Below are 16609 nucleotides of genomic sequence, written 5' to 3' on the forward strand. Positions count from 1 at the left end.
GTTTCACCATGTTGGCCAGGCTGGTCTCGAACTCCTGACCTCATGATCCTCTGCGCCCGGCCATACACACTTTTAAACAACCAGATCTCATGAGAACTCACTCACTATCATGAGAACGGCACCAAGGTGATGGTGCTAAACCATTCATGAGAAATCCACCCCCATGATCCAATCACTTCCCACCAGGCCCCACCTGAACACTGGGGATTACAATTCAACATGAGATTTGGGCAGGGAAACAGATCCAAACCCTATCAATATTTGAGCCTGGAACTAACACTACTTACGGGATATTTTTTAAAACCATTTTTTTTTTTTTTGCATGGTTTGAATAGTCACTGAACTTGGAGAACAAGTCAAGCGAAGATGGTACTTCCTGTTATCTGATACTTTACCAAGAGTTGTTCACTACTTTGGAAAAATGTACCACAAATTTGGCACACCCCACTCATGAAATGCCGAGTGCTGGTAATGTATCAGTACCATTCAGCATTCGCAGGTGTCACAGTGAAGACAGTTCTATCCCAAATACAGGCACAGAAGCATCTGACCACTTTATTAGGTCATTTACTATAGTCAAGCCTGACCATTACACGTTGAAGTAAATATTATTTTATAATAATTTTATTTTATTTCTTCTTTATATTAAAGCCAGGGCACTATATTAATTTTCTTTAAAAAAATTATAATTATGGCTGGGCACAGTGGCTCACGCCTGTAATCCCAGCACTTTGGGAGGCTGAGGTGGGAGGATCACTTGAGGTCAGGAGTATGAGACCAGCCTGGCCAACACAGTGAAACCCCGTCTCTATTAAAAAAAATACATAAATTAGCTGGGCATGGTGGTGTGCACCTGTAATCCCAGCTACTCAGGAGGCTGAGGCACGGGAATTGCTTGAACCCCGGAGACGAAGGTTGCAGTGAGCAGAGATTGCGCCACTGCCCTCCAGCCTGGGCTCTGTTGTGAGATTCCGTCTCAAAAAAAAAAAAAAAAAAAATTACACTTGTAGGCAATATAATATAGATGTAATCCTTGAATTTCATTCCAGGATTATAAAAGAGGCATTCAAAACATTTGTTACAAATATGGGGCAAGGACACTGGGTGAAGGAACAGAAGGCATTTTTAGTATTTTTGTGGATACCCTAATATGAAATCTAATAAAATGATGAAATGAATGGTCCAAAGAAGATAAAACTCACTAGACCAATATAAAATCTGTACTTTAGACTCAATAAGGCTACTACAGAAGTACAGAAAGGGGAGCATTTGGCTGAAAAGTCATTCATGGAGCTTCTCAGTTGAACTCAAGTGCAATTTGAGCTAGAAGTGCAATGTGGCAGTAAAAGTACATCATCAGAGGCCTAGGTACTGGTTCTCAAACTTAAGTAACCATTGGAATCAAGTAGGGAGCATGTTTAAAAGAACAGTCACCCAGCCTCATCTCTAGACATTGAGATTCACTTTCTCAGGGGGCAGGGCCCTGAGGTTGACATTTTAAACAGGAATTTTAAGTGATTCAGAACAGTGAGTGGAAGTTTACAGGTGGAGGTGTGAACCTTCAATTGTTTGATAATGGCCACTGCATATCATTCAGGTCAGAGTGTCACTTCCAAAGAGAAAAAGTGGAGCTATCTAAAGGTGGTCAACCAATGAGGATTGGAAAAGGTGTAGAAGCCATCTCTCACAGAATTCCTACATATGGACAGAAGGTTTTGGAAGGATGCTCGCTTCGGTTATGCAATGACACACAGCAGAGTGATTAAGCAGGTGCAATGATACGGTACCTGCAATGGACTGAATGTCATATCTCCCCCAAATTCACACATTAAAGTCCTGAACCCATCCAGGCATGGTGGCTCACACCTGTAATCCTAGCACTTTGGGAAGCAGAGGTGGGAGGACTGCTTGAGCTCAGGATTTGAGACCAGCCTGAGCAACATAGCGAGACCCTGTTTATACAAAAAATAAGAAAATGAGCCTGGGGTGGGGGTGCACAGCTGTAGTCCAAGCTACTCTGGAGGCTGAGGCGAGAGGATTGCTTGAGCCTGCAAGGTCTGCTTGAGCCTAGGAGGTTGAGGCTGCAGCGAGCTGTGACTGTGCCACTGTACTCCAGCCTGACTGACAGATCAAGACCCTATCTCAAAAAATAAAATAAAATACTTTAAAATCCTAATTCCTAATGAGACAGTATTAGAACGTGGGGCCTTTGGGAAGTAATTAGGGTCATGAAGGTAGAGACTTCATTAATGTGATTAATGACCTTGTAAGAAGAGACACAAGGCTGGGCGCGGTGGCTCACGCCTGTAATCCCAGCACTTTGGGAGGCGGAAGCGGGTGGATCATGAGGTTAGGAGTTCAAGACCAGCCTGATCAACGTGGTGAAACCTCACCTCCACTAAAAATACAAAAATTAGCCAGGTGTGGTGGTGTGTGCCTGTAATCCCAGCTACTCAGGAGGCTGAGGCAGGAGAATCGCTTGAACCCGGGAGGCGGAGGTTGCAGTGAGCCAAGATAATGCCATTGCACTTCAGCCTGGGTGACAGAGCAAGACTCTGTCTCAAAAAAACAAAAACAAAAAAAGAGGATATACAGACAGAATATTTTCTTTCCCTGCTCTCTGCCATATCAGGATACAATGAAAAGGTGTCCATGTGCAAACAAGAAAGTAAGTCCTCACCACACACTAGAATGGCTGGGTACCTTGATCTTAGACTTCCCAGGCTCCAGAACTGTGAGAAATGTTTGTAGTTAAGCCACCCAGTCTATGGGACATCTGTTACAGCACCTAAGACAGTGACTACATCCTTGCAGCAGAAAGATGAATGAGAACCTACAGTACAAAAGAAAGTAGGGAGTAGACATTTCTATTGAGCACGATGTCAGAAGAACTGTTCTTAGAATAGCACACATCTTTCAGTGGGATTATTCTACAGACTCCATCTACAGGCAGTTTGTCCCTAATTTATTTCCGTAGCTCTAGCATCAAGTAAAACTGGGAAATGCTTCTGGGTGTAATAGCTTTCTTTACTTCCAGACTTTATAAGATCTCTAACATGCACATATGAATCTCCAAAGGGCAGACACAGTATGCAGGCACGATCTCGGCTCACTGCAACCTCCGCCTTCTAGGTTCAAGCGATTCTCCTGCCTCAGCCTCCTGAGTAGCTGGGACTACAGGCGCGTGCCACCATGACCGGCTAATTTATTTATTTATTTTGTATTTTTAGTAGAGACAGGGTTTCACCATGTTAGCCAGGATGGTCTCGATCTCCTGACCTTGTGATCCACCCGCTTCGGCCTCCTAAAGTGCTGGGATTACAGGTGTGAGCCACCGCGCCTGGCCTCTGTTCACAATTTCTAAACACATATTCACATCCCTTGCAGTGACCTCTGGAATTAGTCTAGCAAACGCTAGTCTAGGGGTTATTACTGCAGGGCTGATGATCAATTCTGGATCTCAATCATGGAAGAGGCTCAAGTCATATTAACTTTATTTGCAGATATGCAAACGCTTCTCTATTAGACGATAAACTTTTTGAAGGAAGGTTCTTGGTATCACCCATTTAAAAAAAAAAACAAAACAGTTTTCTACCCTACCCTTGCCAGTATTATAGGTATTCAGTAGCATGTAATGAATGAATAAATTACATTTAAATATAGCTTCTCTGGATGCAATTATTACAGACAGAAATCACCCAATCACAGTATTCTTTCAGAACACGAAGAGATCTTAGTTCCTGACAGCAGAGACAATTAAGATGCAGAGAAATGAAGGGACTTAGCCAGGGTCCCAGAATGCTGGATGTCAGAGGCAGAGGTAAGTTGAGCCTAGATTGCATATTTCTATTTATCCCACTAAAGCTATTTAACAGTTCTTTGGCAAACTGTCAAATGTTTTCTCCTTTTGAATCTCTGCCACAGAATTTTCCATGGTATCTGACTTTACTGCCCATCGCCTTCCACGGTTTGCTCCAACCTCAGAGGTGAGCCAGTCCTTGAGCATTCCAATTTTGTTGTCCTGCAGAGAAGGATTCCGAGAAAAATTCTTCCTCCCTCCCTAAACAGCCAGGTCTCCATCTGCCTGTCTCTGCCCTAATTTGGGGGCTGAATGAAACACGATACATTTTATTTTTAAATTGTTTTAAAAAGCACATTCTCTGGCTAGTGTTACACCCTTCAACTTGGGGAGGATGCACCTTGTGCTTGAGTCGCCTTTGGGATCCCATGCAAATAAACCTATCTGCAAACATGCCATCTTCTTTCTACCGACCTGCCTTCCCTCACCTCATTCTCCAAACCCCTGCTATTGTTTAGCCCTCCTTCCCCTCTTCTTTGCTATTGTTTGTTTTTAAGATATTCATCCGTCAGCTTAGGAACTGAAGAGAGCTGAATCTTAATGAGCCTGTCAAAATCCTAGGTGTATTTTTGTTGTTGTTTTCTAAGTCCTGCTCACAGCTGAATGCTGGGTGAATGACAGCTTCTTGCATCTAGGAGATGATGCCTGGGCAGAGTGGTTGGAAACTGACCCGTTTCTGTGCAAGACTGTGAAAGACGCCTGTAATTTCACCCGAACAGTTATGGGCAAGAGCTTCTTGCTAGGATCTGCCTGGTTATCCATCCGAAGCTGCGGTGGCTCAGTAGCTTCTGGAATTAAGTTGGGAACAGCTCTAGTAAAAAGGGAAGGAGATAAATGGGAGATGGCGGGAAGATCTTCTCTAATCTTTTGTGGCCATGTAGGCTTTGTAAAAGCAGACTGGGAAAGAAAAGCAAACAAAGAGAACGGGGGAAACTGACTGGCTCTCGTAAGGGGAAGAGTCTAGTTTATAAGATAATTCAAGGAATTAACAAAGCCCATGCACGCTATGGTGCCTGGTATGATGCCTGGGGGAATGAGTCAATGAATGAATGTGTAGTGAAGAGGCTGTGTTTGATGTCTGCAGTTGAATCTGAATTAGCTGAAAAGAGTTATTCAGTTGGGCTATGGTTAGGAGGATAAATAAAAATCACAACCAACTTGCTAAAGTACTTTGGTTTACCCCAGGCACACGTGGCTGCGCCACCACAACAGAGCCTCCGAGTGGGTTCTGAGGTCCCCAGTTCATAGATGAGAAGCCCAAGGCTCCCTGAGCTTGGGTAAGCTTTCCAAAAGGCACAGAACTCAAAAGCAACAAAGCCAGGTCTTGAAGGTAGAGCTTCCAACACAAACATCTCACATGCTTTTTCTGGGGATTTTCAAAGTAAAACACAGCGAGGAAGCTGATATGCGAACTAAATCGTCATTTTTTTTCCTAATGTGATATAAAAAGCTAACCTTTTCAGATAGTAAAGAGATACAGGAAAAACTGCTAGGTAGCTGGATTACACCTGGGGAAAGTAAAATACTTAGTCGTTCTTTCTGACCGAAGGGCTTGGGAGACCTTAGCAAACCCCAGTCAATCACATAACCTCCTTTTTCCAGTTGGTAAATCTCATTCCCTGATAGAGCAAGTGGCAGAAAAATGCAAGAGGAGAAAGACCAAGATTTACTAAGTTCTTACTTTGTGCCCTGGATCAGGCTAGGCTCATTAAACAAGTTACAACATTAATTGCTAATCCTCACATACTAGGTTTGTTATGTCTTTTTTTTTTTTTTTTTTTTTTTGAGACAGAGTCTCATTCTGTTGCCCAGCTGGAGTGCAGTGTCATGATCTCGGCTCACTGCAACCTCCACCTCCTGGGTTAAGCAATTCTCTGCCTCAGCCTCCCGAGTAGCTGGGATTACAGGCACCCACCACCATGCCCAGCTAATTTTTTGTATTTTTAGTAGAGATGGGGTTTCACCATCTTGGCCAGGCTGGTCTTAAAACTCCTGACCTCGTGATCCACCCACCTCGGCCTCCCAAAGTGCTGGGATTACAGGCGTGAGCCACCGCGCCTGGCCTTGTCCTATCTTAAAAAGGGAGACAACTGCTGGGCGCGGTGGCTCATGCCTGTAATCCCAGCACTTTGGGAGGCTGAGGCGGGTGGATCACGAGGTCAGGAGATCGAGACCATTCTGGCTAACGTGGTGAAACCCCATCTCTACTAAAAAAAAAAAAAAAAAAAAAAAAAATTAGCTGGGCGTAGTGGCGGGCGCCTGTAGTCCCAGCTATTTGGGAGGCTGAGGCAGGAGAATGGCGTGAACCCGGGAGGCAGAGCTTGCAGTGAGCCGAGATTGCGCCACTGCACTCCAGCCTGGGCGACAGAGCAAGACTCTGTCTCAAAAAAAAAGAAACAAACAAAAAGAAAAAAAAAGGAGAGAACTGAGGTTCAAGGAGTGAAGTGACTTGGCCAAGTTGCATACGAAGACTAAATGACTGTACTGCAGCTCTAACCCAGATCTGCCTGAGTTCCTAACATCAAGCTGAAGGCATAAGACAGGAGGTTCTGCTGGAGATATTCTTTTTGGAGGCTTCAGATGTGCTGGGATTTAGGGTGGCAGGTTCTCTCCAGGGGTGTCCTCAGTTTCCATGAGAATCTACATGTCTGGATGACTCATTCACTGGATGGTGCAATCCTTGGTTTTAAAGCAACACATCCCCTTCATGAAAGCCAATTTTTTGCATTTTGATGTTGCCTAAGTCCTTTCATAATAATCACTCGGTGTCACTGGCTTATTTAAATGGACACATCACTTCAACAGGGCTTTCCCTCTTCTGCTCTGCCCTTTCAGTACCAGCGAGGAGGGAAGTAACTCACTGCTTTGACATATCAAGCAGGAACTGGAGGTGGTTTACGTGCTCCTGTGTCTCCTGACGCTACATTCTATAGCAAATAGGGAAGGGCAGGAAGAGACACGCCATTTTGGTTGTAATAAATTCCCTAGTGTGCTACATTCTTCTTCTCCCTGCAAACCCGGATTGATGACCAGCGGCTTTTGTTTTACGCAGGAAACCGTGATCTTGATGCAGCATCCCTGAGGCACTGCAGTATATTTCTATGTGACATTTTCTATTATATATTTCGGAAGACAGAAACGAAATGTATACACCAGGGTTTTCCTGAGACTTCCTTTCTCCACCCAGAAACATGGGTGTCTCCACCTCCATGAAAGCTTGGAGGGAACGTGTCTGAAAATCCAGGCACAAAAGATCAACACGGGGTGACTAGTCGTTTGCCAGAGGAAAGCACGTGGAACCCCTGTCCCTGGCCCGCTGTGGGTTCATGGAGGGTCCAGTCTCCGATGCACTGAGAAAACAGCATCTGGGAGAGCTTGCTGGGACAGGAAACAGAGTGCCATGTTTAATCAGAGCAGGCCCTTGGACATTCTGCCCCAGAAACATCCTAGAGGCTTCCTATAGGGCAGAATCCCAGTCTCCTGCACAGACCTAGTCAATCAGACTCTTGAAGGGCAGAGCCCAGAATTCTCCATTGTTGAAAAGTGTTTAATCCTGAAGCCATTAAAGTTCAAGCAAGGCAGGTTGGTAGTTAACACCACAGGCTCCTTGACTTTTCAGGGTTGCAGCCTTCAATGCTCCAATCTTCAGTTTCCTCTGGTATAGACTAGTTTCTTCTGGTATAGGCATGGCACCTGCCTCATAGGATGAGTGTGAGAATCATAGGAGATTGACAACCATAAAGCGCCTAACATGGTGCCTGGCTAATACTCAGCTGAAACTTAGAGGCCCTGCCTTACCCATTATTGAAAAGAGTGAAATACCTTCTGACCTGCTAAGAGAACCACTGCTCTGATGCCCTCAGCTGCCTTTCCCCAACCTGGCCCCTCTCAGGAACTCCTCAGACTTCCCCATCATCCAGCAACTAAAGTATTAATGCCCAACACAGCATGGGAGACTCCAGGGTGGGAATCTGGAGTCTGTGAAGGGCTGGTGGTTGACATTCTTCAATTGCAACCTCTGTTGCCTGGTAGGCGTTACAGGAAAAAAAAAAGAATTACATAGAGCAAGGCATATCTAATACTCAGGCAAATGTTAGCTAAGGAATGTCCCGTCTCTCAGGATGGCCGTCAATACAGGGCTCCCTGGCTGCCTGCCACCTCTGGACACTGATGCTGGACTTTCTTTCCTTGTCTTCCTCTAGCTTTGACCCCCACTCTGACCCCATCTGTGAACTCTTACCTCTGGAAGCTTGACTCATGTCCCTTCTCCTTTGTTCTCTGGGACCCTGTGTTTGCATTTGACTTTTCAGGAGTCTGACCATCAGCTCTCAGAATTCGGGACTCTTTTTGGCTGATCCCACTACAGACTGGCCTCAGCCTCCAGGGCAGGCTTCACTTATCACTTTTAGGTGGTACTTTCCCCAGAGCCAGACACCTGTCCCAACCCACTTCATTTGCTGGTCTCAGATGCCAAGTTCCAGCCCTTCTTGGTCTCAACCCATCCTACTGTTCCCTGAGTTCCACATTCTAGTCTGACAAAGATCAGGAGTCTGCATCCTTTGAGAATGGGATACCACAGCAGTGGCAATGAGGATGGAGGAGGGAGGCAGAAGGATCCAGAAGCATGTCAAAGATAGACGCTGATGGGAATTGAGCCTCAGGAGGAAGAGGCTGCTCTAGTTTCATTGCTTATACACCCCATGAGGTCACGGACTGTGTCTGCTGCAGCTAGCATAGGGCCTCGCACACAGTAAGCATTCAAGGGACAGCTGGTGAACAAGAAGGGTTGATGGATGAATGAAGGACACCAATAACAGAGAAAGAAACTGAAGAGGAGATGCAAGTTTGGGGCTAGTAACGAGGTAGAATAATGGATTTTATTTTAGACACATGGTTATAGGTCTGTGGTCCTCAAAAGTGCTGATTACCAAATATTTCTGCATTTTCTCCTGCCAGGCACATGTGGTCCTCAAAAGTGCTGATTAGCAAATATTTCTGCTTTTTCTCCTGCCAGGCACATGGTAGACTGCACTTGCCCACACGCTTTAAAGGGAGGCATGGCCACACAACATGCTTAGTCAATGAAATATGAAATTACGTCACTTCTAAACAAAAACTTTAAGAGATAATACAACTTCTGCTACTTTCCCACCACATACATGGAAGTATGCGTGGAGATGAATCCTGAGTACCTACAGTGAACACACATCCCTGAAGACCTCAAGTGGACGTGGAATGTGATTGGCAAAAGTACATATCCGTTGTGTTAAGAAACTGAAATGGGGTTGTTACTGAAGAATGATATCTGGTCTGTATTAACAGAGCCAGGGAACCTATGGGTCATACTGATAAAGATATCCAATAGGATCTGGATTAGAGGTCAGGAGAGGGGCTTTCTGGTGAGATGCCACAGACTGCCACAGCCCAACGGTTACTCTGCCTGTGGCTATAGCACCAAGAAGGAACTGGAATGCAAACTGCCCACAAACCATCCACCACTGAATTCAAGCAATCAGGTGGCCTCCTCCTGAGCTTTTGCAATCTCCTCTCCTGAGGAAGGAGCACTGGGTCCTCATATCACCTTCTGCAACTCTTCCCATACCACCCTGAGGATATACCTGTGTTGTAGCCCCTTCCAAGGGCTGGCCATGGGCGGTGATTTTTCCACAGGTTTCCAAGGTACCAGTCACTCTGGTTCTCCACCAAGCCCAGGACTTGCTGACCTGTGAAGTACAGAGAATACAAACATCTTAAAAGGAGAAGCCAAGCCATCTGGATCAGTGACTATTGAAGACACAGGGTAATGGCAAATCATCACAACAACAGTATTCACTTACTGAGAGGTTTTATGAAATGCCAGCCTCTGACCTAAGAGCTTAACTTGCATTAACATATTTAATTCTCACCATTAGGCAGTCATTTTTATTATTTCCATTTTATAGAGAAGAAATAGAGGCCCAGAACAGTTAACTGATTTGCTGCAGGTCACCTAGTAAATCTGATAAAGCTAGAACCCCCAACCATACATTCATTCATTCATTCATTCATTCATTCATTCACGCATGCATGCACGCATTTCTTTCCTAACTCATGGAGCACATATTTATTGACAGGCATACTATTTCTCAAGCATTCCCATTCTGGTATTTCCCACTGTACATTAATTTACTCGTTTTCTGGGAATGGACTGGGATTGGTTTCTCACCACAGGGAGGAGGGATTACCCTTGTTTGCTGAGATGAGAGCCCAAAGAGAAGAGCCACTCTTTGTCCACCTTCTTACAGGGTTTTTGTTCTCACCCTCACTGCTTCCTTTCAAATATATTTATCTTGTGTCAACAAGCATCATGTCAATATCATATCAATACAAGAGTGTTGTCTAGATAACAACTGCTCCTCTGTCCCCAGAGCTGGCGTTACTGCTCCTCTGTCCCCAGAGCTGGCGTTGATGTCGGCCTCAGTCTCTGCTGCATCTTAGCAACTTAGGCAAGTTAGCCTTGTAGTCAGTCTCTTAGGGCGTACATGTCTCTGGGCCTTCACATCTGATCCACCTGGCTCCTTTAGACAACTCCATCACGCAGAAGGCCTTCTCTTGCAATTATTACCAATACCATTTCACAGCCTAGGAAACAGGCTCACAAAGGACCAGTGACTTGGACAGCTAAAGATGGAGCTAGGATAGACATCTACATTTGTTTGAAACAAAGATTCCTCCCACTGTCTTGATGCACTATTGCTTATCCTTACAAAAACAAATATTTTAGGCAGGAATTATCAATCCACGTTTTGTAGAAAGGGAAATTGAGGGCTGGGTGCGGTGGCTTACACCTGTAATCCCAGCACTTTGGGAGGCCGGGATGGGTGGATCATGAGGTCAGGAGATGGAGACCATCCTGGCTAACACGGTGAAACCCCATCTCTACTAAAAATACAAAAAATTAGCCGGGCGTGGTGGCAGGCACCTGTAGTCCCAGCTACTTGGGAGGCTGAGGCAGGAGAATGGCATGAATCCGGAAGGCGGAGCTTGCAGTGAGCCGATATCGCACCACTGCACTCCAGTCTGGGTGAGACAGCAAGACTCCGTCTCAAAAAACAAAAAAAAAAAAAAAAAAAAAGAAAGGGAAATTGAGGTTTAGAGAGTTTAAATAACTTGGAAAAGTCACGCACCTAACAATGACTCTCTTCTACAGCTAACCAATACCTTTTGAATTTACACTCTTGTATTGTTGGCCAATTTGAGAAATAAAGACCTTTCTGACCAAATGGAAGCCATCTGCACTTAAGAAAACACAGTGGTTCTTTTGGAACACTATGCTGGGTGATATAGCATCTCCTTGGTATGATGACAGCTCCCTGAAATGACGGTGTGTGGGTTTGGGGTAATTTATTCAATCAATTTTATTAAGCTCCTATCTAAATCATCACCCCGGGCACAAATACATAAATTAGAGGCATGGGAAAAATACTACCACCCACTCTGTCATTGTACATGACATCTAAAACTTGTAGAATTCCTCAGAAAAACGTAACACCAATTCAGGGAGTATAAGAGTCAACCAATCCCATGTGCAACAAGCTTAGGACATTTGTGCAGAACAATTAGATCTGAAAGGCAGGGTGCCCTTAGTTGGGAAAGCTGTGTGTCCTGTCCTGATGCTATGACCCAGCTAGAGACCTCATTTAATAACCTCACAATGAGGATGGGAAGTGTCATTGTTGGGGGAGAGGGGTGATACCTAATTACTAAGATAATTACTAAGGCCCCAGGTGGGTATCCCAAGGGTCTTTTGTTTTGTTTTTGAGACGTAGTCTCGCTCTGTTGCCAGGCTGGAGTGCAGTGGCGCAATCTGGGCTCACTGCAACCTCTGCCTCCCGGGTTCAAGTAACTCCCCTGCCTCAGCCTCCCGAGTAGCTGGGACTACAGGCACACACCACCACACCCAGTTAATTTTATTTTAGTAGAGACGGGGTTTCACCATGTTGGCCAGGATGGTCTCGATCTCCTGACCTTGTGATCCGCCTGCCTCGGCCTCCCAAAGTGCTGGGATTACAAGCGTGAGCCACCAGCCCAGCCTGGGAATGATCTTTTATTGAATTTAGAGGGTCCATCTAAATTTCAGGTAAGGTCATCTTCAGATATTTGAAAGTCCAAATTTTATATAGTGGCATCCCATACATTTTATTTTGCCTGTTTACTTCTTCAGACAAATACTCTATGAGCTACACTTTACTCCTGCCAAACAAAAATATATAGTTTTGTTGCCTGTGGTCTAATTTCTACCTTGCTCATATAGCTCTCCCTTGGCAGGCATTGCCCTTGCCCCCCCTGCCAATCCCCACCCACGATCCTTTCAAGGTCCGTCTCCAGCATGAAGCCTTTTATGAATAAGCCCAAGTCTGAACTATTACTTTATTGTCATTCCTATATTAGATGGAAGACATCACTATTTAGTACTTCCTACTGTTTTTTGTTTGTTTGTTTGCTTTGTTTTGTTTTTTGAGATGGAGTCTTGCTCTGTCGCCCAGGCTGGAGTGCAAATGGCGCCATCTTGGCTCACTGCAACCTTCGCCTCCCGAGTTAAAGTGATTCTCCTGCCTCAGCCTCCTGAGTAGCTGGGATTACAGACACCCACTACCATGTCTGGCTAATTTTTGTATTTTTAGCAGAGACAGGGTTTCGCCATGTTGACCAGGCTGATCTCGAACTCCTAACCTCAGGTGATCCTCCCACCGCAGCCTCCCAAAGTGCTAGGATTACAGGCGTGAGCCACCATGCCTGGCTCCTACGGGTATTTTGCCATCAGCTGACTTACACTCCATAAAAGATGAAGTTGGCAATATTCAGGCACCCACAGACCTCATTTATAAATAACCACTGCCTGCATTATTCCAAGGGCAAGATACTACAAGGTGTAGCACTGAACACACAGTAGGTGCTTAATAAATGTCTGCTAAATAAATGACATCTAGTGGGTTAACCTTCCTGATCGGGTGTGTGTTAGTGTCCTCACACATCATTTCACCCTCTCTGCAGTCACCAATATTAACAGACCTTCCACCCAGCTCTGGGAACTCAGGCATCTGCTCCCCTGTATGGAAAACTGCAAAGATGGGGAGGCAGCACCCACTTGGGGTGCTCTACATAAGGCTTAAACTCAAGGTCTTCATCTCCAGAGAAGGAATGATTTTCATGGTTAACCTAAAGTCACGTTATCCCAAAGAATAACATCCAAATTGCTCTTCATTCAGTTTGTACCTGGGCTGCATTGCTTCTGATAGTACCACTTAACCCTTTAAGGCATGCCAATCCTCTTAAAAAATTCCTTAATTAGCAACATGATAGTTAGAACTTTTAATATCCATTGGTGAGAAAAAAACAGAATAATCAACAGCTACTGAGACTTCATTTTGCTTTTTAAAAGAAATTCATTAGCTGCCATATCAATGATCAAAACAGTAGTAAGGGTAAGCGATGTTGCTTAGCCTCTCAATGGTGTCGAGTTTTGCTTTCAGGCTGTACTTTCCCAGCTTCTGTGTGAAGAGGGAACCATGAACATCAATATAGTTGGAGATAAAGAGTGTGGACTGAACTCAGGCTGCCTGGTTCCGGTTCCTAGCCCTGCCACCTTCTAGCTGTGTAGCCGTGAAAACAATTGCTTAACCTATCTCTGCCTTGGTATCTAACTCTTACAGCTGCTGTGACTTCACATGCTGGAATGACTTCATACATGTTAAGTTCTTAGAACAGAAGCTGGAACTCTAAGCACTGTACATATGATAGTCACTGCCTATTCTAACCTGAAAGCCCCTGACAGACAGCAAGCTTATCCATGAGGTTTTCTTTGGAGGTCATCCAGCACAACCATTAGGCCATTCTCGAACTCTGCCTCTCTAAGTGTGGTCTGAGGACTATCTGTTTCAGAAACCCCTGAGATTCTTGCTAAAAGCACAGGCTCCTGGGCTTCATTCAACCTAGAAGTTAGTTATTAGTGGGAGGCTGCTTTCCCCTACTTCTCCGGTTTCTAGAAGGAGGGATTTCTTGACATCTTGAGCCGACCTTTTCTCTTCCCCATGGGTGTGAAAGGAGTTAACTGACTGCTGACAGTTATCTGACTGGTGACAGGTAACTCCTTCCACATCCATGGGGAAGAGAAAGGTGAGTTTCAGAGGCAACCAAGTTGATGTGGCCTAGCCTCTTCCTCTGTCCCTTCTTCCAGGAGCCAGCATGCCGACAGATAGCCTGCATCGAATCTGTTCTTTCATGCTGTTAAATTTTATAGAGCAGACCTCCTCTCAGTGAGGCTGTGGTTGTCTAGTACTTCTTGGGATAGCTGAGCAATTCCAACTCTGGGTTTTGGTGCTAGGAAGAGCCATTGTAGATACTGAAGGACTCTAAAGTTGAGTCCTCCAATTTCACCTTTATCAGTAAAATAAGGTGACATCTGGCTCTCCCTCCTTTATCTCTAAGTTGGTTCAATATTGGCAGGGGCGGGGGTGGTGCATATGGGGAAATAATATATTAATTCCCTCACTCCACAATATTTCTGCATAAGAATTCTGGCCACGGTGTCTAGTAATTTGCATTGAAATAAACCAACTCCCCAGGTAATTCAGATGCACATTAAAGTTTGAGAATTACTGATTGGAGTTTGGAAGCTCTGTTACTGCTTGAGTCAAGGGTAAATTTCACCTGCAGGGTGACTGGCACATAATAAACTCACGTGGTGTCTACATTCACCTCATAAACCAGTAGAATTCATTGGTAGTCTCCAACGCCATACATACTTGAGTACAGTAAAGTGGTGAAGAAAACGAACACCAGAGCCAGACGCCTGGGCTCAAATCCTGGCTGTTCCACTTACTAGCTATGTGACCCTGGACAAGGTACTTAGCCTCTCTGTGCTTGCTTCTTCATTCACTTGTAAAATAGAGATAGTAAGTAACATACCTAATTTTTTTTTTCCTCTAAGCACAAGTTAATTTGTGAAAATGATGCTGTGTTTTGTGCTTATTCAAACATTACCACTAAAAGTGTCGATAAAATAGTAAAGCATTCAGTAAGCATTTGCTCTTATGGAAGCACCCAGAACTCCCTGGTCCTACACTCTGCTCCATCTGCCTGGACCTCCAGCTCAGCCATCTCCTCCTGTCCTTAGCTGACATGGCCCTTAGTTTGCTGAGACGTTGGTTCAGCTTAGTATCGATTGAGGGTTTGAGTTGTGTCAGATACCACACAAAATACTAAGGAATCAAAGACAAAAAAAACATAGTTCTTGCTCTGGGGACAGCTAGAAGAGGAGACAGATAAACAATTTTGAAGCAGCATGATATTAGCAATGACAGGGAGATATTAGCAAGATGGGGGAATAATAAGTAGGGAGTAATTGATTCCGTGGGGGTAAGTGGGTGATACCTGCTAGACAAGTTGGATATCTCCCCTCCCACCGAGTCACCTACCACATCCCTTCCAGCATTGCAGCCAGGCCTGCCCAAAAGCTTTTCCAATAAGGGTTCTGTCAGGTAACACCCTTCTAGGAGAGAAGTCCCCTCTGCTACCAGGTGACAGCATGGATGATACAGGTGATCTGTGACAGTTCCAGCAATCCCAGCCCATCATCCAGGTGGCATCTAAATCCTGGTCTCCAGAGGCCCAAGTCTACAGCTGTAACCTTGATGATGCAAACACATCTTCAGCTTGCCATCGTGTGAAGAGGTAAAATCCCAGGGGATTCCTTGGGGGAAGATGACACAGGTGGTTACAGGGTGCTGGCTTGCTCAGCATTCTGCACTGCCTGTCTCGTCTTCTTAGGAGTTATTGTAATAAAACACTGTGACTCACAGAAAACGCTTTGTCATTGTTTTCCAAGCTGGGCCTGTGGTTATGATTAAGTGCGCTGTTCTCCATCTTCCTTAGTCTAGGCACAAGTTAACTTATGAAAATGAAGCTGTCTTCTTTGCTTATTCATACATCACCACTAACAGTCAGACAAGAGCGAACAAGCTTGCTATTCTGCTGGGGCCCTGGTGTTGGTGTCACCAGCCAGCAGATGGATGGCTCTACGCAGGGAACTCCCCTCTCTTCTTCCTTCTGCAGGTTTTGGCTCAAGGCCCGGCTCCTGCTGCTCAGGAGGTGAGAACCAAGGAGCAGAGAACCACAATTCTTCCACACAGTGCATCTGGCATAAAAAGGCTGAGCTGAGCATTCATCCATTGGGTATAAAGAAGGCAGCATGATAAATTAGGAAGACAAAGGATTTTAAAACTTGGCAAAACAGGATTCTAGCCCCACCTGTGTATGATTTGACCAAGGTATAGCTTCTCTGAGCCTTGAGTTTCCTTATCATAAAAGGTTAACTACAAAATCTATCTCTGACCTCTAAGAATGGAATTGAGATCAGATTAAGATGATATAAGGCCGGGCGCGGTGGCTCACACCTGTAATCCCAGCACTTTGGGAGGCCAAGGTGGGTGGATCACTTGAGGTCAGGAGTTCAAGACCAGCCTGGCCAACATAGTGAAACCCTGCCTCTACTAAAAATACAAAAAAATTAGCTGGGTGTGGTGGCATGCACCTGTAATCCCAGCTACTTGGGAGGCTGAGGCATGAGAATCGCTTGAACTTGGGAGGCGGAGGCTGCAGTGAACTGAGAGTGCACCACTGCACTCCAGTCTAGGTAACAGAGTAAGACTCCATCTCAAAAAAAAAAAAAAAAAAAAAAAAGGATGATAGATGTAAAGTGCTGGCTCATGG

The 16609-nt window shown here is 45.0% G+C and overlaps 1 protein-coding gene across 7 annotated transcripts in view; it reads right to left on the bottom strand.

Moving 5' to 3' along the window:
• Nucleotides 1-16609, bottom strand: part of LARGE1 (LARGE xylosyl- and glucuronyltransferase 1) — a 759370-nt gene that overhangs the window by 258631 nt on the left and 484130 nt on the right. For all 7 annotated transcript variants that reach the window (XM_055375362.2, XM_055375363.2, XM_055375361.2 and 4 more), the window contains one exon: nucleotides 9478-9582. In XM_055375362.2, coding sequence (XP_055231337.1) covers nucleotides 9478-9582 — 105 coding nt within the window. The remainder of the gene's footprint in view (nucleotides 1-9477; nucleotides 9583-16609) is intronic.

Source organism: Gorilla gorilla, chromosome 23, assembly GCF_029281585.2.
Source record: "Gorilla gorilla gorilla isolate KB3781 chromosome 23, NHGRI_mGorGor1-v2.1_pri, whole genome shotgun sequence".
Classification (NCBI taxonomy): domain Eukaryota; kingdom Metazoa; phylum Chordata; class Mammalia; order Primates; family Hominidae; genus Gorilla; species Gorilla gorilla.